This window comes from Alosa alosa, chromosome 14, assembly GCF_017589495.1.
Source record: "Alosa alosa isolate M-15738 ecotype Scorff River chromosome 14, AALO_Geno_1.1, whole genome shotgun sequence".
Classification (NCBI taxonomy): Eukaryota; Metazoa; Chordata; class Actinopteri; order Clupeiformes; family Clupeidae; genus Alosa; species Alosa alosa.
The window spans coordinates 30885356-30907683 of NC_063202.1; the positions used below are offsets into that span (position 1 = coordinate 30885356).

Sequence of the window (22328 nt, forward strand, 5' to 3'; positions counted from 1 at the left end):
CATATTTTCAGATTAAACACATGGCCTAATTGTATTTCTTTCAATATAGAATTCTTAACTTTTAAAACATTGACATAAATCCTACTTTGGCTTTGTTATTGAAGTGCAGTTAACCTAGCCTATTGCCTAGCTCTTATGCTCTTGCAAACATGAGACAGGAAGTATAATAAAACTTTTATTGTAAAACAATCACAGTATTAAGATGATATGGTAGCCTATGGGACAGGGTGACAGATAGGGCCTAACAAGATACCTTCAGCTAGAACTAAGACATTCTAACCCTTGGTTTCTTGGCCATAGGCCTACACACTGAGGGATGATGAAATCACAAAGGTGTTTTGAAGTGTCAATATTCACAAGCCAAATGTGTTCACCCTGGCAGAGCAAGATGTCCTGTAGCCAATTCTTAAATGAATCAAACTGTGCAGGTATAGACTGACATGCTGCACATCGTAAAAGTCTTTGTATGTCCACATCAGTGAAATAGGCCTAAGTTACAGCTCTTGTCTAGTCAGTGTGACAAACACATGACATTATTTTAGCTTCTTGTAGAAGCAAAAAGTTGAGGGCTATTTCCAAAAATATTTGCCAACATACAAATGATTAAATATACATACACATTCACATACTTTCCTGAAAAATACACATAAGGAATAAATAGCCTCTCACCAGATAAAAGTGCATAGACAACTTCAACTTTGATATCTATGTGTTTACCAGCAGTTTTCAGTTCAGTCAATGGTATGTTGACTGAGGTTTGGAAGTGAAGAATAATTCAAAGGTCAACACAATATTTCTTCTCATATTCCCTGTAGTGCTTTCTAGTAAAATTAATAAGTAATTTACTAATTGATGTTAACTGCCTTCCATACAACAGGTAAATACCACTACTGCAAGCAGTGCTTAAAGACCATAACGGTCTGTTTGTGTTCAGCATAAAGCCTTCAAGTACTGAAAGTCAAGTGTTCTCTTCTTTGGAGCTTTAGTTTCAGAAAACAAATGTTTGTAAAGGTAAATAATTGTCCTCAATTAAGTCAGTGTCAAACATACTCTATGTTGTCCATTTCCAAAAACATCCACTTCATATAAAATTATCACAGTTATACTGCCTTCCAAACATAGTTAATTTAAGTTACCTAGTCTCTTCAATCAGTCCCTAAAGTGCTATATTTCAAGCAAGCACCAAATATTTCATGTTTGCCAAAGAATGTTCCTCATGTGATTAAAACTGAAATCAATGGAAAACTAAAGCCAAATCTCACTCATCAATACAACAACCAAACATGAAATCAACAGCACAAAGCAGAACAAATGATCACATTGGATGCAAACTTGAAGCAGGTCACTCTGAAACCATGGAGCAACTATAACTCCAGCCTTATGATTTCCTTCATAAAATCTTCCCCCAGAATTCCTACAAATTGATGCTACCGTCGAATGGTGCCTGGCCTTGACCTATGGAGAGTCAAAAAGTGGCATTAATGAATGCTCAAAATACAAGACACATCTTAACATGCATTTTACAAATGGATGTTATGACCACCAGAATGTCTTCTTTATAGCTACAGTTAATTAGCATATGTGAAAGATATACGGGTAGAGACAAATTCTGCAAACCATACCCTGGATATGGAGGAGGGGGAGCATCATGTGGTCCTGCACCTGCTATTGCCTGCTCATAGGAGGGCAAGCCAGGGGCGTCCAGATCCTCTGGAGATCCTTGTGGCTGCATTGGCTGAAGAGAAATCTCCTCCAGTCTCCGAATGATCAGAGAGGCATTACTCCTCCTGGAGCGTGTGCGGTGAGGTCTGGTGGTGACAAGAAACATTACTAATACAGACTGCCACAGCAACATGGAGTACACAAACTACTGTCACTGAAAAAGGTCTTTATTTCTAAAGAAAACCACAATTTAATAATTTATTGTGGTAGTTACATAGCAGTTCATTAACAGTTATTTGAGAGTTTATTAGCGGGATAAATCCCTTTACATTAATAATCTTGTTTTCAAGGGGGTCCTTATTATGGCTGATATTTATTGAGGCGTATTTTCAGTCCATGTTTTTGTGAGGCTACTCTATTCTGCTACCAAGAAACGGAATATATTTTGTGTGCACATGCACAACAAACAACACAGAACACGGCACACTGTCTCTAGAATAGAAAAGAAAGAGAATGGGCAGGCCCACAGATGCACAACACTGTGCAAGAGGATACAAATATCACTGTAGTTTGAATACCAGATGCATCACACGTCCTCATTTGCCCGAATCATTAAACAATGCCAAGAAAAACGCCTGTCTCATCTTCAACAGACACAGAGACTGACCTTTGAAGAATAAGCTATATCTGACACTGGCCAATGCAAGGACAAGATTCAAATGCACAAAAAAGCATGATATGTACTGCTTGAAATAGATTGGCCAGCACAATCACAGGATCTCAACCATATTTAGCTGTTGTGTAAACAACCTGACTAAAGAAAGAACTCAAGCTAATTCAACCTGTGGTCACTCATCAGGCCAATTCACATGCTTCAGAGATCATGGGGTGACATTTCTGCAACAACTGATGGCAACAGTAAGAACCACTAATTGATGCAAATATGGGATTCATTGATGAAAGTGAAGATTAAAGCACAGAATCATTTCAAATGGAATTCATCATTTCTAACCATATGAATGTCTCAACTATACATTTTCTATTCATGCCAGTAATTTGATTAATGGAAAAAGTGACATTCTGATGTATTCTAAACTTTCAATTAGTTGTGTAATAGTAGTAGTAGTACTGACTTCACAATGGTTGGCATGAGTTCAGATCATGCACTATTAATTGGAGATGAAACAGACTAAATACTGGTTCAGTGATACATTCCCACAGGAGGAGGTGGATAGCATTGATAAGCTTTACAATAAAATGTATATGTTGCACCATGTGTCTGCAGTTTCAGTTCTCACCCTGGAGGTCCGCCACCGCCCTTGAACCTTCTCTGACAGGCATACCAGATGAGCAGGCACACTATAACAAGTGCGACTCCACCTGCTATGAGTCCCACCAATAATGCAGTCACGTCAAAGCGTGATGGATGTTGCTCCTGGCCTATCAGTATTAAACACAGTAATAAACAGAGATAACAGTGTGAGTCATTTCACAATTGAGACTGAAATAGCATTACCAAGGAACTAATCAAACCTTTAAGTATTTAATATTAAGACTTAAAATTCACAATGAACTTACATGTTAATGAGTGAGTGAATATCTGGTAATATCTGAACAGTTAAAAAAGTAACTACCCACAAATACCAACATCAGACTTACCAGTGTATGCAGCCCAAAATGCATCCTGTAAAAGACACTGTATTAGAACTTTCACGCCATTCATAGGGCTTAAGCTTCTCAGAAAAGAAGGCTTGGTGTGCCGGATAAACCTGGTTCACAGGAGCGGTCTTACAGAACTGGAAAAAAATACTCAACTGTATCTGGAATGTTTTCGAAGACCTCTCGTGCCTCCTCGTAATTACACACTTCCTCATTACATTCCCTCTCCAAATTACCAGGAGTTAAGATTTCAAAATCGAAACGATTAAGCAGCAGATGGCGCTTAAAGAATTTGTTTGCATTTTCCTCATCAACAAACACTGCGGAAAAATAACCATAGACAAAAATGCAAAAGATTAATCAATTAGCTATTAAAAACACGTAGCCTAGGCTACGTCATCAAATTAGCTTTCATGTAGCCTAGGATAACATATCGCAGAACATAGAGGCCCATATATGCAGCCTATTTACCTGTTTTGGAAATATCTTCTTCATGTATGTGTTCCAACCTTTTCGTACATGCAGTCAGTCCATATGGCACAAGGTGGAAGAGTAGAAACAAAACTTTATACATCGCCATTCCTCTGAAAAGGCAAACAATCCAACTTGACTTAAAAAAAACGTTATTTTTGAAGCTCAAGTAGTCTACAAACACCCGCACAATTTTATCAGGTGGGAGCCTACGCACTTTGACCTTTGATATTTAGGCTACTTTGTAACGTTACAGGTGAACTGAAACTAAAAAGGTAACAAGGTATCAAGTTTAGGCGTCACCTAAAAGCGCCAACCAATGTCTTAGTGTTGGGAAAGCAGTTAGATATAGCCTACCTGGAGAACATTAAATACATTGAGATGAAGACTACACTACTTGACAAACGCGAGTCATCTCAGCGTAGGTAAATAACCGCAGAAGTAGAAAGCCTTGATCATTGAACAGTAAAATCCAGGAAATGATTTCGGTTTCTGTGTTTGTCTCAACTTGCCACTCCTGTTTAGTCTACCTGGTTGCCAGACCCAATAAATCGATCGGATCACCTGGAAAGGACCATTTAAAAGCGAATGCCAGAGGGCGATGAATCAAGATGAATATGGTGGAAATCTTGAGTCAGTATCAGTTTCAGATTGATGGAGTAGTCGCTGGCCCTCGATGTAGAGACAAGTGCACATGACCCTCTGTCACTGATCTTGCCCTTTTGTTTTTAGTAAAACCACAAGAGGGCAACCTGTAACACGTTTCAATTGTTTGTATGTTTATGTAAATATATCTGGAAATGAAAAGAAAACCTGTCAGTGTGTTGAGATATGTTGGGGAAAAATCTTTAACTGAACCTGTTGGTTCTGGTGTAAATTGTAAACCTATTCAGGACTCAACTCTTTTGGTTTGGAAACACAGGAGATATGTATCCAGTGCAAAGACATATAATGAAAAATGTTGCTTCCTTTAGATTGATATAGTATAGTATAGTACCCTTTACTGATCAATGGTCAATTTTCCAGCCACATTAAATTTCCCCAAAGTTCTGGAGGTGTATTATTTTATTATGTTTGAGCAGATGTCCAAACATAAATTTCCCCATGCAATGTAACCACGATACAATTAAGTTAGTCTTTTACATTTGTGTTGTTATTCCTGTTGTAGACATAAAACAAGATCTCCCTCATTCAGGAGATTAGCTCACTACAATCACACAATGTACCCCATTTATCAAATTATCACATGCCATATTTTATTAATAGGACTACTTACCAGATGTGTTCATGGAAATCAAAGGTTGAAAGGTTAAAAGTTGAAAAGACTCGGGACAAATAAAAATTCTCCACTTAAACATGTTTACAGACTACCTTAATCATGTACAGAAACTACAAATCTGGTCAGATTTGCAGAGGTTGTGCAAGCTTTGGTAATGAGGCTACACTTTTACATGGACTTGAGAATCATTAAAAATAAAGAAAGACATGAGACGCAACCTAGACAAACTGGTAGAATTACTGTATTGTCTGCTCAGATAAGCAGTGTATTGCTACTTCCAATCCGAGGTCACAGACCTTTCATCCAGATTACGAAATGGACTTGTCATTGCCAAGAGCTGGAGAATTTCAACCACACACTATCAGTGTGAACTGCTAACCTGGGCGTTGAGTGTTGCAGGAGAGAAGGGGGTGGTGTGTGCATACTAGTGTGTGGCGTCAGCAATCAGATTGTTTTTTCAGAGTGTTTGTCATGCTCTTTTGTAATAGGTCTAAGCGCTGTGCGACATGTGCAGCAAAAATATTGTCTTTACCTCACAGGGAAAATTGGGTAGGAATTATGTAGACCAACTGGTCAATTTAATCAAGTGCTTTAGTTGAAGTTCAATTTATCTGACAATTGTTGTGATGAAATATAGCCTAGTGTTGTGTGTGAGTAGGCTTTGTTTGGACATGAAACAAAGTGTTTGAGTTATTTTGCTAAAATCCTAGGCCATGGGTATGGGAAAGTTTACACAAGAGAAAACCTACTCCTTTTATGTGCATCAGTCTATTGCATATCTTAATGCGCTATAGATTGATGTGCGAGATGAGACTTTTATGGACTGAGAAGTTAAACAGCAGCACATTATACCCACTACTACAGTGACATCTCTCACATACACAAAGAAAGCATGCATGTCTGGAATTCCATTCTGGCTGTATCCAAAGTGCATTTCACCCTAACTTTCTATTTGTCATCCCAATTCCACTTGTAATTACAGGGATTGCTGATATGAAATGTTAAATGTATACAGTTGTTTCTGGAGATATGGACCAGGCAATGGAATGTTATCATATTAGTATCTTTTGTCTCATCATATTACGCAAAAAGCAGAGAAGAGCATGCTGAACTGACCTCCATAGTAACACTAGTACTACTGATTTAGACACATTTGTGCTTCATCAGATACATTCTCACAATTTTTGTGACTTATGTAGTTGATGAGAGAGCAACTTTTGTATACACAAATCAGTTATGGGGATGTGGGGTGTTACGACAGTATATAGGGGCATCTCATAACTGTATGTGTATCCCCCATAATAAGGGGTCATTGTCATAATTGCGCCTTCATTAGGATGAAACCTCTGCGCTTAATAGATCTTTAGGATTTCTGGGTGAAGGAGACAAATTGCTGCTCTGCATGTTGTTATTTAGGGTTTTATCTTTGCAATAAACAGCATTTTTATTAGAAGATAAAAGGTACCCATCAGTGGGATATTTCAAAATGCAACAAGTGGGAAAATACCTGGGAAAACCCTAAGTTTGATACAAAAAAACTAACAGGAAATGGTCTTCATTAACTTTTATTGTTGGATAAAAAAAAAAATCGGTAGACACAGCTGATGTTTGGGTGGGTGAGGGGTTAGCTTAAGAGGAGGTGGAGAGGGCTTGAAGGCTGGTCTTCACGGTGGCCAGGTTTTGCTTCCAGGAGCTGAGGCTGTCATACAGCTGCTGCCACTGCTGCTTGCCAAAGGTGCGATGTGTACTGTGGCTGCAACACAGAACCCAAAAGTGAATGGTGTGAAAATAGACTTGAATTCACATTTTCTCCATAAACAACTGTATACACCTCATTACACATACCTCATTACACATATTACATTGTAATTAAGTTTTTGGTCAGCCATTTCAAAAATGTGTGAAGAACACAAATGCATAATTGTAATCCTAATTGCTGAACTAGGACTTACCTCACAACAACTTTTCGCTGTGTCTGGTCAATTTTGCAATAAACCATCTTGGTCCGAACGGCTACAAACAATTACAAGTGCAAGTTATAAATGCAGTGACCAGTGGACAGTTTGTACAACATATTTAACTTAAATTACTCTTTCAAATTCTTTAAATACAGGCATGAACATTACCATCAATGACAAAGGCCTCCACATCCTCAGCACCGATCTGCAGCTCTTGCTGCATGGTATCAAAGGAGATATCCTTAAACTCCACCGCCATACCCATGAAGGTGAGCAGACGCATCTTCGCCATGTTCTGATCATGTGACAGGCCTACAGAGACAGAGACCACGTTGTGAAAATTATCATCATTCAACAGGGCTGTAACTAACGGATATTTCCATACTCGACTGAAAGCCCAAAGGTTTTATCTTCAAATGCATTGATTTGTCATGACACATGAAACATATTTGGTTTACGCTCATGGAGAAGTAATTTTGATTGATAATTTTGAAGCATTTCCTTACCAAAAGGACCCAAACTAATTAACAAAATAGTTGACAAGTGAAATAGGCTCTGCTAACTCTTCCATTTTGTCAATAGCAAACAAGATGAAGACATATACAACTGTAGGTATGTAAAAGGGAATTCAGTAAACATAAGCAAACAGAAACACTTGTGTACTATGAGCAAACGCTCCTTAAAGAGGATGCACATGATGTGTCTGTAGTATCTTTAGTATTGTTTCATGATGAATTGCTCATCACCGTCCTTCCGTCCTTCCCTTTAGAGGCTACACAAGTCACCCGACAAGTTCATTGACAGTGCACAAAAGTTCCCTTTTGACCACTATGAATCAGGAGAGAATGGGAGGGTCCACTGTTAATTAGCACTTCTGTCCCAGGCCTGGCGAAAACGCTCAGACTGCTGACACTCGCATTCCTGATGCCTGCTAGCCTGACGGCTCCATATATTAGCTACTCAGTCCACTGTGTCCGTTCCTGCACCCAACAGTTCCATTTACTTTGACCTGAACAGTCTGAGTGGGTCATGCTTTGACATCTCTTCAAATCTAGATCTAATTATTAATATGAACATTTACAGTGAGCATTGGTGTTCATACAGATTATATACAGTAGTTAGGCACAGAAGATGTACTTACCGAGAGAATCGATGAAATCTTTATTGCTCTGGTAGAATTTCACATATGCTATAAGCTTTGCACTGACGAAAATGGTGAGCAGCTAAGAGAGACAGGAATAGTTAAGTAAATAGACAGCAACAACCTTGCATTTCTGCATCTGTGTGAGGCTACAGAAATTAAGCAAAATAGGCACTTTGGTACAACTCTCTATACTCACATCGTGGATGAGTTCCCCCTCCAGAAAGCGTACAGGTTTTAGAGCCAGGAGATGGTCGAACAGGAAGGTGTTTGGGTCTTTCAGAGCGCGGACAATGCACCTGGAGAGGAAGGAGGGCAGGATTTAATGCCACACATATAGCCGCTGAATGTGGACGCAAGCTGGCACAAGAGGATTTTGGCCCTACCTGTGAGCATCAACACGGGCTTGTGAGGCATTGTCCTCTGTGTAACTGCCTAAAAGTTCCACCATCACCTTGGCTGCAGCTTCACTGTAAGAGGTGAAACATAACAAGGGATTGAAGTGAGATATTCACATGATATTACCAGCTCATCCTTGTCAGACAGTAGATGAACAAACACAGGGTACCTCTTCTTGCAGTCCACCAGGGCTTCATAAACAAGCCTCAACATAGTGTGCTTCTTCTCTGTAGTCAGATTCCAGTCAATGATCCACTTCCGAACCTTGAGTTAAATAAATATATATATTAGGGAATGACTAAGAGAAGTATAATAATTGTTTTTTAGAATACAGGTAATTGTATGTTCTGGGGCCATATTCACAAAGCATTTTATCTTATCGTGAAGAGTACTCCTAAATCTCTAAACGTTTTTAACTAAAAGTTTTCTCTTAAACCTAGGGGTGTTGGTAGCTTAGTGGTTAAAGAGCTGGGCTAGCTTGCAGTAGCCAGAAAAGTTGTGGGTTCAATTCCCAGCTTCCACCGTTGTGCCCTTGAGCAAGGCACTTAACCCCCGAGTTGCTCCAGGGACAATGTAACACTGCCCTTGTAATATAATTGTCACATTTTGTTGTTGTCATATTGTCATAAGTCACTTTGGGCAAAAAGTGACAACTTGAAAGATACTACAAAGTGAATACTTGTAGTAGGGGAAAATGCCTAAATTTCAAATGGGAAGCCCCATAATATGTATAAAATGTCTAAACTGTATAATGAAAATCAACACACCTGATCAAGTTCTGTTGGTATGAAGGCAATGGCATTGCAGGTTGCTGCCACCTTAATGAGTCCACAATACACAGTGTACCTCACTGGTGTGTTCTCGTCCATTCCATGGAACAGGTTACTGAGGCTAAGCAAAAATACAGCACATTTAACAATTAGTGCCCCATGTAGGTTACACCAATGCGCACATTTTCAATTTTGTATCAAATAAGCAAGTTTGTCACAGACTGGATAACAATGTGCATTCATGACTCACAGCTGCATCCTGAGGGAAGGACGTTCTCCCTCACGGAACTTCACCAGCTTCTCACACAGGCTTTCGATTAAGGCCTCCTGTTTCTCAGTCTCCAAAATTAAGAGAAGAGAAACGATGCTGTTCATCACACTCTCCACATCTGTAACAGGAAGATAAGAGAAAGCCAAACTGAGAAAAGAAGAATGTGATAAGGGTACCTTGGTAGCCAAGAGGCTTATATGAGGCTCACACACACTTGAGAGTTTTAAGGACTGATTTCCCTTCACTCATCCCATCACTCAACTGCTATTACAGGAGAGTGACATGTCAAACCAATAGCTGCCCTGAGACTGTTGAGTCAACAGCAGTACATACCTTTGTCATCATCCTTGAGGCAGACGTCGCAGGCTTCAATGATCTGGGCCAAGTCAACATGCAGCCCACCCTCGGAGTTTTCCTCTGAGATCTCAGCTCCTTTAGCCTTGATGTAAGCTCTTAGCTCAGACGCCTGGAAGCGCGCACACAGAGATACAACAGCTTATTCACTCAGTGGCTATTTCACGTACCAGCTGGTTTCACACTACATTAGCTAAATCGACATAACAAAGTCACAAAGTGGATAATACATATTTAACAACGACAACCGCATAGGCCATTTTAAACTCCACTCCACTGACACGAAGTATTGTTGTCTAAGGTGGGCCCTGTATGCTAAAATCTCCTAGCATTAGCGGTAAGCTAAGGCCTCTCCAGAGCTGTCTTGCTAATGGGTTAAGGGTGCTAACTGGCAAGCTAACGGTTCATTTAGGTTACTCGTGAAAATGGGTCAGAATAACGTTAAATGTGGACAAAGAAATGGCTAAGGCTTTACCTGATCCTCCTCTGTTATGTCGATAAAAGCAGGGACACTCATTTTTATGTATTTTACTGAGCCCAGATGTAATCCACGCTCAACCCACGGCTCCACGACCGGAAAAGAGGTTGTGCCGACAGTAGAGATTGTATTTCCGGGTTATCATTTTAAAGTGCCAGTGATCTATTTTGTCTCTGCCTGAGGTCCCTTGAAGCAGTGTCTTAGGCCTACTGTCATAATTATGTTGATTTTCCTAAGTAGGCTAAAAGCTGACACCAGTGTAGGCCATTCTCTTGCACAACCATAATTGTAAGTGAAAGCAACAGTATTTAACTATAACCCTGTTATTTGCAATATAGCTTAGTTTCCTGGTTCAGACATAACAGGCCATCCGAATAGGAACAGCTCAATCAATCAATCAATCAGTCAATCAACCAATCAATCAAGAAAGTTTGCAAATAAATAAACAAACAAACAAACTACAGTGGTACATGATATGACCACCGCTGTTACAGTTTTTTCTGAATGCTTAAACCCTAACCGTGATTCTTATAGCACAATTTCTAAAACGATTAATACTTATAGCAAAACCACTCTCTGAGTTTGCAAAACTAAAAGTACAAACACTGCACTCAATTTGCAATTTTGTAACACACACTTTGCAAAACTGTAGGTGCAATTCATTGCTCAGCACTCTTTTTGCAGAACTGTAAACACAACTCACTGATTTACACTCAATTTCCAAATAATCAACACATCACAAAACTACACACATGTATGGCTATTATTTACACTATTTTGCCAACTGTCTGGCACACTGTCACATGTGAAAACTGTTTTAGATAATTAGTTCACTTTGCAATCAGCCTAAGCACTATACATAAGTAAATTGCAAATAATTCCAAGGCTACGAGAAATACAGCAGTGCATAAGTAAGGGATAATGTATAGAACGCCGGTCATTATTGGGAAAATAAGTCCCGGCAGGGCGAACCGGACGGGTCTTGTTCCGCCCTGAAGGGACTTATTTTCCCAATAATGACCGGAGTTCTATACATTATCCCACTTATTACACGGCTACTTGCCAAACCGAAACAATAAACTCCCCACGATATGACTCTTTAGCCTACATAGCCTAGGCTATAGCCTATTTGTTACTGTTTCATCGTGGCTTTTGCTGAGAAACAACTAGTTCGCAACAGCACAAGCTGAACTTGAATCAAACATTCTTTAGAACACAGCTGATCAACCGTCTGCTTTCACTTTTGAATGAAGTTCCAGTCCTTGTCTAGTGATATGAAAGACGTGAAATAGAAGCACAAAGCCCATTTTCCTTGACAGCAGTCTGTTATACTTAGCAACGGTCTGTTATTGAGAATTAGCAGACCACCGAACGTTGGGAAGGCCCATTTAAGTGAATGGAGCATTCTGCAGCACTCTGAAGAGCCGTGAAGCCTCTGAAGGAAGTTTATTGTCACATGCATATGGTTACTGGAAGTAAGAAATGCAGTGAAATTATGTCTGGTGTCAGCCTATTTGTGCATTTATGGGGGTAAAAATGCAGTAGAAGAGGGGTTTAGTAGATTAAGTGGCAAGGGCTGCATAAGAAAGGTGGGGGAGGATTGGGATTGGGAGGGGGGGGCACCAACAAGGAGCACCCAAGAGCAACAGGGGCAAGGAAAAACTCCCTTACCAAGGAAGAAACCTTGGGCAGATCCACGGCTCAAGGGGCTAACCCAACTGCCAGGGGTCTTGGTGTGTGTGTTGGGGGGATGACAGGGGAGATGGGATAGTGTGCTGTGTATGTGGGGAGAGGGCAATATGTGTGTTGGAGAAGCTTCCTGATGAAATAATGTGCTGTGTATGTAGAGGAGAGGTGGGGGGACAGTGTACTGCAAGTATGGTGAAGGGAACTACTGTATGAGTACTGTATATATGATGTATGTGAGTGATGACAGTGAAGATGCAACCCTAGGCCCAAATGGCTTACAGAACACCCCCTCTTCACTGTACTCCCCCATACTCTCCATTATTGAATCCAATAAAGAGTTCTTCTCTGACTGGCGCTGGAAGTTCTGTGACCGTCATCCCCATCAATGTATCGCCCTTTTACAGGCAATGGAAGAGGCATGTGGGGATATTGACCAGGCATTATGTCAGGCCTGGATACGGCATTCCAGAAAATGAAAATGTACTTAAGTAAAAGTAAAAAGTAGTTCATTTAAAATGTACTTTAAGTAAAAGTTACCAGAACAACCAGTTTTACCAGAGACTTTCTAATGAGGAGATACAGCACTCAACAAATCCTCCATAGTAATGCGTGGGGTTAGTTTGTAACGCCAATATGGCAGTTGTCTACACATATCACAACCCTTCCGCGGCAAAACGTTGACATGTGAATACATTGAGCCAATCATGTGGTGTGTTGTGAATACATTGAGCCAATCATGTGGTGTGCTGTGAAAACATTGTGCCAATCATCTGTTGTGATCTCGCCGCTGGAGCAAGATTGGTGTCGTGAAGCCTTACGCACACGAATTTCTGCCGAAATAGATGCCCGATAAGTGCCCAAAAACTTGCCTAAAAGGACTTTGGTCCTAGCTCGAGTTGGGAAGTATAGGGCCCCAAAGGAGGAGAGGGCCCTTGAAAAGTGGAATACGGGGGGCACAACATTTTCACTGTTTAACTGTGAGGTCTAGAAGGCAATCGAAGCACATCACAGCGACAAGCTCCCAAACAATTACAACACGTAGACCTAGGCTACTGTTGGTACAAATAGGCTACTTAGTAGTAGCCTAATACCCACCCAATACAGGTTCCCTCTAGCGCCCGATGGGCCTCACCATATAACCCACCCGCACACCAATGATGCACACAACGAGGTAAGCTTTGATACGAAACGAGAGACATAAACAGTAGCGTTCAATGCTCAGCTTCTCAGGCTATGTAGCCCAGCTCACCGTTTGTGATAAACACCACAGCTCTGCATTGGACCTCAACAAACACTCAAAACTTCGGCAAACATTCAGCTGGACGATGATGGCAAGGGGCCTGTGCAAACACACACAATCATCTGCTCCCACCTACAGCCTACCTAACCTGGGTTATATCCAGGTGCACTGCAATCAATGAGATTCCCTCTACGTCACTACAAGCGACACACCTCCCGACGTCATTCCCGGGGATACCCCTTGACACCACACTACGTTTTTGTGCACACAAGTGAATTTCTTCAAGCCCACGTTTTAATTATTCGTGGGTGCGTTTTAGTAGATCGAGATCTCGAATATACTATAACGTGCTCATGTTTACATGTGTCAAGACAATATTAAGTGCACATTTTACAAATTGTGGCCACGTTTAAGTAGATCGTGCACACAATGTTCTATAATCATGTTCACAAATTGTGCTCTCGTTTTAATAAATCGTGCCCTCGTTTTAGTAAATCGTGCGCTCGTTTTAGTAAATAGTGCACTCGTTTAATAAATTGTGCCCTCGTTTTACTATGCTTAAAACGAGAGCTCAATTTAGTAAAATGAGCTCACACTATAGTAAAACGAGAGCACAATATAGTAAATTGTGCACACGATTTAGTAAAAGGAGCGTACGATTTAGTAAAACGAGTGCACAATATAGTTAAACGAGAGCACAATTTAGTTAAACGAGAGCACAATTTAGTAAAACGAGCGCACAATGTAGTAAAACGAGCGCACATTCTTTCAACATGCAAAACATTTTGCGATGTTGGGCTAGGGCTCCGTAAAAAACAAAGGCCAAAACAGGAAAAAGAGAGACATCAAAATGAGGGGAAACAACTGCTAATAAACTTCTTTCCAAAGAAAGGTGAGCACAAACGTCAAAACACAAAATCCCATGGTATTTGCTTGAATATCTCCGCAATCATTAGTGCTAAAATGAACTGAGACAACCAATTGAAATAGCGGAAAATACACTTTAATAGGTTAGGCTACACATGTAATTTAAATGATGCATCTGTGATCCAGCTCCATCACTTTCAGAAAGACTGCATGGCGCCAGCTTGATTCAGTCCTGTTGTAGGCTACATGCTGATCTGCTGATCTCTCCCTTTCTGTTTTTCTGTTTCGTCTGTTTCGTTTTGTTTTTACTCAAGTAACGGATGGTCGTTTTGATGTAGCGAAGTACAATACTTCACTCAAAATGTAATCAAGTAAAATTTAAAATGCCGATTTTATAAACTACTTAAAAAATACAAAATACACAGAAAAACTACTCAATACAGTAACGTGAGTAAATGTATTGCGTTACTTTCCACCTCTGCAAAAGTATGACCTCAAACTGACATAGCCTACCTTGTGCACAGAGAAAGCAAAAGCCAGATGTGTTTTTTATTCATACCATCAGTGTGTAGGCTAATTGGGGCATTGTGTGCTTATTAATGTGATGGCTTGTGTTAACTGTTTGATACGAAAATACCATTTTTACGAATGTGTTAAGAGTTAAGCAAGGTTTATTAGCTTTTGCAAGAGAGCTACAATGTTTTGCTGATTTGGTGAAAGGTTTTCTTATTTGTGTGTGTAGAGTTTTGCAAAAATAGCCATTAGTTACAAAAAATGTGCTTAAGCAATCAGAAAAAACAGTAAGTCTTGATAAGCGACACAAAGCAATACAACAATATACACACTGTGAACTGCTTGAACTAGCCTACAAAACAAAATAAGAAAATTATATGAGAAGTTAAATGTACCAAATTGCCCCATTGTGTTTGTGTGTGTGTGCCGGTGTGCAAACGTGTGTGCACTGCTTCACTAAGGTAAATGTGCAACAAATGACAGTATATACTTTTGTGACACCCAAATGTACTGTTTTCATATTGTATATACTTACGTGTGTATGTGTTTGTGTTGATGTCAAAAAAGCCACATTATCCAATAATCTAACTTTGACAAAACCAATATGCTTGCCCCAGTGCTGGTCATAATACATTACTGTTCTTACTGTAGGCTAACTGTTTCTTGTCTTGACAACACAGCTTTTTTGTTATGTGCATCTTACCTTCTCAATGCATCAAATTAACATTAGAGCCTAGAATTTAGTGAGACACTGCTTTCTTATGACACAAGATATACCCTCACAAAGTAAAGGCCAAGGCGTTCGTCATTCTCAACCATATAGGCTATGGCACTTAGTGCAGTCATAACTTTTCTTTCTCTGTTTCATATCTGGACCATTGCTTTTAAGAGGTCACTGCAAAATTTGGTAGGTTAAGGGAAGTCAACAAGTACCTTGGAATAAAGTAAGAGGACAGACAGTTCCTTTAGCCATTTTAGACAGTTGAAAATGTATCGAGTTGTTTGGGTCATGGGTGTGGTCTTTCAACACTGATGATTATATTTCTGGAACATTCCTCAAAGAATTCAGCAGAGACGCTACATTTAACTGTAGTTATCAGATGAACTAAATTGTCTAGTTATGTTTTGTGTCCTTAGTGATGAATGCTTACTGAAGATGTGTAGTTCTGAGATTTATGCCTGTTATCTTTATGGTCCTCTTCAGTATTAGGTCATTGAGGGGATTCATGCGCGTTGTTTCACAGATTACTTGTTGGAGTGATAGATAACCTTAAACTATGTAGTGTCATAGAGGTTACATAGAGTTTAAAGTGTATGATTCACATAATTTGTCTGTCCTCCAGTGAGGCCAGGCTTACGATTATGCCCTTATGAAAATGAACATGGTTTTACTATTGTTTTTTGGTTTCATGGGTTTTGGGGTAACCATGGTTTATCACTATAGTTCAGTGGTTCTCAAACTTTTTTTGTCATTCCCCACTTTGGAGGTGGGGGATTTTCAAGCCCCACCTGACCCCATCACCCTGGCAAAATGGTAACGTTAAAATATTATTTTTCCATTTTGGTTCCACGTTACGGTCCGCAGGATCTGATGTTTCGTTGTCGGTCTGTTTCTGACTCCTATGTTTGTGTGTGGCTATTTTGTTTTGAATCTATGATCTTCTTTGTCAAAAAAGAAAACTATGGCCATGGTTTATCACTATAGTTGATAAAAAGTACCGTGCCCCTTGTGAGGATCGAACTCACAACCTTCAAATTATGATGCGCTAATGAGGCTTCAGCTGCAGATGTTAGTACAGAGAGCTCATGGTTTATCACTATAGTTTTATCATGGTTTCACTGCGGTTAACCCCTAACATTACCATGGTCATTAACCATGGTTTTCTTCAGAAGGTATAAACCATGGTTTTCCTCAGAAGGTATAAACCATGGTTTTTCCTAACCAAACTTTGTAACATCATCAACTGTTTAAAAAAAACATAGTAGTTACACAGTTACCATGTTAAAACAGTGGTGCAATAGGGGAACCATTGTGTTACCAAAGCTTATGAAGAACTATGCATAAACCATAGTAATACTATGGTTAGGAGCATGGTGATCATCATAACCATGGGGTACCATGGTAAAACCACTGCATTAAAACCAGAGGAAACCATAGTGAATTTTCGTAAGGGAGCAGACACCAATGCATTCCATTTAAACATAATAACCATTCCTCGAGGTCACAGAGTACTGTCGGTAAGAAGAAAAAACCCTGAAAACAATTGGTTCGAGCTAGCTTGATTTGCTGTAGCCAACAATTAGAACTTCAAGGCAGCTAAAGAGCTACACTCTAGGGGCATGTTAATGAGCCCCTATGTTTATGCCCCCAGAATGTAGCACTGTAGCTGTCTGTCTACTTAAGCTTTTGGCTGCAAGAACTCGAGCGAGAAAAACAGTGCAGAGTACGTGCATGTAAGGGAATAATATATAGTAATATATATATACTGTATACTATACTCCATATTTAACTATGGAGTATGGTATACAGTATGTTCAGATAGTGCAGTATGAATACAGATATACAGTTAAATATGGAGTGTAGTATTCAGTGAGGATACTACAACTAGGGGGGCCCCCTGAACCTGCTTGTTTGGGTACGGCGAGACCTGTGGCGCTTACAGTTCTTGATGATGCTGTGCTCCTTTCGCAGACATCTCTTGCTCTAGACAGCCTCGATGGAGGGGAGTGAGGAACATGTGATGTGTTGGGCAGTTTTCACCACCCTCTGCTGTGCTTTCTGGTCAGAGACAGAGCGGTTGCCATACCATACTGTGACACAGTTGGTAAGGATGCTCTCGATGGTGCAGAGGTAGAAGTTCACCAGAATCTAAGGAGACAGATGGACCTTTAGTCTCCTCTCAATGCTGGTGAGCCTTCTTGATCAGGGTAGAGGTGTTGAGGGTCCAAGAGAGGTCCTCGGAGATGTGAACTGCACACCCAGAAACTTGAAGCTGGTGACACGCTCAACCTCCATTCCGTTGATAAGGATGGGTGTGTGTGTGTGTTTCTGTAGTCCACAATGAGCTCCTTGGTCTGTTTGGTGTTGAGAGCCAGGTTATTGTCGGTGCACCTCGCTGGTGCACCTCGCGGATAGGCCGACTCATTGTTTTTGCTGATGAATCCAGTCACCGTTGTATCGTATGCAAACATAATGATGTTTGAACCATGTACAGGTGTGCAGTCATAGGTGAAGAAGGAGTAAAGGAGAGGACTCAGTACACAACTCTGTGGAATGCTGGTGTTCAGGGTGAGGGTTGAGAAGGTGGTGCAGAGGGAGGTATGGATGAAAATGTGTTACAAAACATATTTGTCTTAAACATGTGTGGAATTTTCATGGTGGTTTCTATTATATCTACATTTTCAACTGTGCCTTTGCTTATTTTATTTACCTAGCGCTTCACCTAAAATGACCCACAACTGTTTAAATAATGCTTAATACAGTGGCACCCATCTCAGTCCTATGAGACACCCCCAAAAATGTGGTGCCTTTGTCTAGCAGGTCCCCAAAAAGTTGTTATGCTACCTCTCAATTTCATCTGTGAGTCATAGTAGTAAATAGTGTGGAGGAGGGAAACATGTTATATGCGTTAATTCATGGCGGGCCGTGTACAATAACAATATCTTTCAAAAATCTGTTAGATATATGGTAGACCTAAAGATCATCAAAGGCGTGTAATATAAATGTTGTTGTTTGTAGGTTTTTATTATGACCGCCGCTAGCGAAGCGGTCATATAATGATTGTCAAAGTTTTTTTTTTTTTTTTCCCCGTCATCTACTTCCTGAATTTTTGGTCAACGATACCCGGGACACCGAAACACCAGGGCACATGAAATTTGGTGGGTATATAGCCCCAGTAGACTTTTATGGAAAAATTTTGTTTGGTCCCCGGGGGCCACTCCCCCTCCGCGCTGGGCCCCCCGAAACCCAATAAATGCAGTTTTTCCTAAATAACTACCTGAACCGTGGCACCGAGGATGAAGAAATTTTTATGGTATGTTGGTCTCAAGGGCCACATCAACCTAGCCCATAATCACTCATTTGTGATTTGCACCCCCCCGGTAAAAAATTAAAATGCAATATCATTCTGCTTTAATCGCCCCTCTCTTCAGTTAAGATGTTAAGAACTGCACCATATGATTAACCTGGCATTCTCTGGGGGTATGCCAAGTTTCGTAGAATTTCATACATGGTGGGGTCTAAAAATTTTTAAGTTATGTGTACATTTAGTGACTGTACACTCATTGGCCTGTAGATGGTGGTGCACACATATACACACGCACACACACACACGGCACGCACATACTATCGGTATCGGCAATTAGAACGGCCGATACATAATTACAAATTCATCAATATAACAAATATTCATCATCATCATCATCATGGCTGCATTTCCAGTATTGGCGATACATAGTCGTTTGACCACCAGATGGCGCATCGTTGCAGTGAGACGTAATTTTGTTGGAAGTTAATCTAAAGTGGGTTGGAAAAACAATGGATGCTTCCTACAAGGACTGTAGTTTACTGCAGAGAACGTCTAATAAGGATAGGACAATTTTCACATGAAATGTAATTCCCATTGATTCCCTTGAAGCCAAAATAAATCTGAGAATGTTTATCGGACATGCTTGTGGCATGGTTTTTACTGCAGGTACGTTAATCTTATAATATCAATAGCTATAGGACCTAGGTACAATAATGTTACCGCATTGGTTGAGTGATGGAGGCCAATTTGATTGCATTTGTAGAAAACTATGCGGTAATACCAAGCAAATTGATAGCAGCACTTGTATAATTTCGACTGTCATCTCATTTGCTTATGACCATAACCTAGGCTACTAACAGGAGCTAAGTGAGTTAGCCACAACACGTTCGCTACGTGATGTTTTTTTTAATGGAAAATATATAGGCTACCTGAAAGATAACCTGTCTATGATGCATCCTAAACATCGGGCTGGGACATTTCTGCTCAAAGTCTCAAAAAGCATCTGAGTCAACGTTCATTCCCAAACACCCATATAGGCTACTTCAATCCTCTATTTTCAAAGGTGATTCAAGTAAGGAAGAGCATGGCCCAAAGTAAAGTAACTAGGACTGAAACTACATAAATTTGTCAAAGTGAATCATTTGTGTCAACTCGCCGCAATGTAGATTTATTAACGCACCCGTGATGATCTACATCTCCATTTAAACCAAATGTTTTAGAGCGCACGTTGAGAGAGGTATCCAGGGCAGGGCTGTACCTACACATATTTGTTGCACGTGCTACAAAAATCATTCTTTGCGATGGATGATTTAGGACCAACGTTACACCGGTCCGATACAGTTTTACCTATGGCTACCGCGAGACTGAGATGCTATTTGTTTGTTCGAAGTGCGTGTTTAGGGTGTGAGAGGGGAGTCAATGTGCTTTGATTCCAGCTTGGTAGTTGTAGTCTATGCGATTAAAAAACACGTGTGTGAAGTATCCAAACAATGATAACGCTTTCATTATGGCTGCTTTAGCCACAGACCTTGAGCTACTGTACAGTGGGTTGGGTTCCATTTAGAAGTGTCCACTTCATTCGCGCTTTCCGTGATTAACACAGCTGCGTGAAATGTATATGATACTACTGATATGCAAAACGATTAACTTTTCGCCAAGAGGTGGCAGCTTAAGTCCGCTTGATACTGTAAGCCATTGGTTCCCAAAGGAGATTTTATTTGGGTCGCCAGCATAGCCTAGTGACCATTTATGTTGTGTAATAGGCCTAGCATAGGGCCTACCTTATATAGTTTGTTAATAGTCACGGTTTTGTCATAACTCCTCTATGCATTCTACCATGGACTATAGGCTGGGTGAACTCAGCCTGATCTTCCGGCTATTTCTTTTTCGATTTCTTAAAAGATTGAGCTTGGTCTGGCGAAAGCCAGACTAACCATGGACCTCATAGTTGCAAAATGCAAGGGAACATGAATCAGTCTATTATTTGCACGAACAATAAGGGACGGTAGCTCTTCAACTTGCACCACTGGGTAAAACTACATTTTGTTTTAGACTACTGGTATTTAATTTGTGCATTGACAATAAAGCTGAATATCATATGAACTAGATGACTAAACTTATGCATATGTAGAAGAAGAAACATTCACAAAAATCCATGACATGACCTCTCTTCTTGATAGCTGTTGAAAACTGCATGGAACTGACAGGGATGGTTTTGTTTAATAATAAATAAATAAATAAATACATTATGCTGCTACCTTCTGCTTTTCCTAAATACAATGTAGCCTACAGGTGTACCTTTCATCAGTCCAGTTGCAATGGATGGAATGTGATGAACTGCCCTACTTGTGATTGTGTAGAGATTTTAAAAGTTTTATAACAATGCTACAAATTTTTTGGCAAGTGCTACAAATCTATTCACCTTTGCAGCGCCAGTAGGCGACTTTGTGTGCAGCCTGCACACACACATTCCAAACAAGCATACACAAAAGTTGGAGATGGAGTAGAAGATGGAGACAAATTCATTAATATGATTTATTTTCACGGAATGGATGTACAGGACTGAGCGGCGGTCATATTTTGTACCTCTATGTGGTACATCTAGTTTTAGACAGATTGTAGAAGATCAATACAATAGACAAGATGCCGAATTAAAGATTTTCACTGTATCCTCCCAAAGACCAAAGCAACTTGTCAAATATTCCATTCATACAGCAGGTACAGTTTGTGGTATGCTTTACAGTGTGGCTCATTGACAGGGCCGGCTCTAGGCAGGGGCCAGAGAGGGCTAAGCCCACCCAAGCACTCTGTGTTGCCCACCCAAACAAAGTCAAGATTTTTTGTATCAGAAATACTGCCCATTCCTGGCTGTTGGCTGCAGCAACACGAGCTATAGGTATTACCTATTTTTTTGTTTTTGTGTTTTGTGTTTATGTACATTTTGATCAAATTTGACTGCTTTGCTATGTTGCCCACCCAACATTTCTACCAGTCCACCCAAATGTAAAGGCTAGAACCGGCCATGCTCATTGATGTCATCCATGGAACCTAGGCAGTGAGTACATGGTACCAAAATCTCCTTGTACTCATGTAATGTGTCTCTAAGGGAAATGCCAGTGTTGCTCTGAAACTTTCTTTCAGCTGATTAACAGTTACTGTCAGGCACCCCACCCACTCTTTCCTCACGCCAGACATTGGTTTTCTCCTTTTTAGTTCCTTAGTGATGGTTGTTTAGAGAAAGCCAGACAGTTGCACAAATCAATTTCCTGACTTATTGCAGTGTAGGAGGTGTGTAATGGAATACCTTGATAATAGTGTCTTCAGATGAGATACAGTACTATATTCACTTAGCAATACTAACTGTTGTACATTCATATTGGTGTCCAACAGCACCAGGTTTCCAACAGTGCGATTCCCACAGTGTTCTCCCATTACAATGACTGCTCTCATCTATCACCTGGGTCAGTGACCTCATCAGAAAGCGCCTTGCCTGAATGAATGTGTCCTGGGTGAGTGATGTCTAGGCTGAAGACCCAAAGGATTTTGGGA

The 22328-nt window shown here is 40.3% G+C and overlaps 2 protein-coding genes across 5 annotated transcripts; both read right to left on the bottom strand.

Moving 5' to 3' along the window:
* Positions 1 to 162: 162 nt before the first annotated feature.
* Positions 163 to 5178, bottom strand: prrg4 (proline rich Gla (G-carboxyglutamic acid) 4 (transmembrane)). Of its 4 annotated transcripts, none has more exons than XM_048262923.1 (7): positions 5069 to 5178; positions 3793 to 3905; positions 3478 to 3641; positions 3322 to 3346; positions 2961 to 3102; positions 1623 to 1808; positions 163 to 1455 (listed from the first exon to the last, which is right to left on the bottom strand). In XM_048262923.1, exons 2-7 carry the CDS (start codon positions 3899 to 3901, stop codon positions 1428 to 1430), a joined length of 654 nt encoding a protein of 217 aa, XP_048118880.1. In that variant the 5' UTR covers positions 3902 to 3905; positions 5069 to 5178; the 3' UTR covers positions 163 to 1427. The 4 variants fall into 4 exon arrangements, with proteins under 4 accessions (XP_048118880.1, XP_048118878.1, XP_048118879.1 ...); XM_048262921.1 differs by lacking the exon at positions 5069 to 5178 and adding an exon at positions 4357 to 4520; XM_048262922.1 differs by lacking the exon at positions 5069 to 5178 and adding an exon at positions 4323 to 4520.
* A 1442-nt stretch (positions 5179 to 6620) lies between these two features.
* Positions 6621 to 10574, bottom strand: eif3m (eukaryotic translation initiation factor 3, subunit M). The gene is made up of 11 exons (XM_048262876.1): positions 10440 to 10574; positions 9944 to 10076; positions 9590 to 9728; positions 9337 to 9460; positions 8739 to 8833; positions 8557 to 8640; positions 8370 to 8469; positions 8171 to 8252; positions 7198 to 7341; positions 7024 to 7084; positions 6621 to 6824 (listed from the first exon to the last, which is right to left on the bottom strand). Exons 1-11 carry the CDS (start codon positions 10479 to 10481, stop codon positions 6701 to 6703), a joined length of 1128 nt encoding a protein of 375 aa, XP_048118833.1. The 5' UTR covers positions 10482 to 10574; the 3' UTR covers positions 6621 to 6700.
* Positions 10575 to 22328: the final 11754 nt, after the last annotated feature.

Bases quoted from the DNA above. Each gene is read 5' to 3' on its own strand.
- eif3m (XM_048262876.1), bottom strand. From the start codon at position 10,481: ATGAGTGTCCCTGCTTTTATCGACATAACAGAGGAGGATCAG. The intron at 10,077-10,439 runs GTAAAGCCTTAG...GCGCGCTTCCAG, and splicing joins ACATAACAGAGGAGGATCAG to GCGTCTGAGCTAAGAGCTTA. The intron at 8,834-9,336 runs GTGTGTTGATTT...ATTTAACTCAAG, and splicing joins TACCAACAGAACTTGATCAG to GTTCGGAAGTGGATCATTGA.
- prrg4 (XM_048262920.1), bottom strand. From the start codon at position 4,169: ATGTATTTAATGTTCTCCAG. The intron at 3,906-4,149 runs GTAGGCTATATC...TTGCCTTTTCAG, and splicing joins ATGTATTTAATGTTCTCCAG to AGGAATGGCGATGTATAAAG. The intron at 3,642-3,792 runs GTAAATAGGCTG...ATTTTTCCGCAG, and splicing joins AGAAGATATTTCCAAAACAG to TGTTTGTTGATGAGGAAAAT.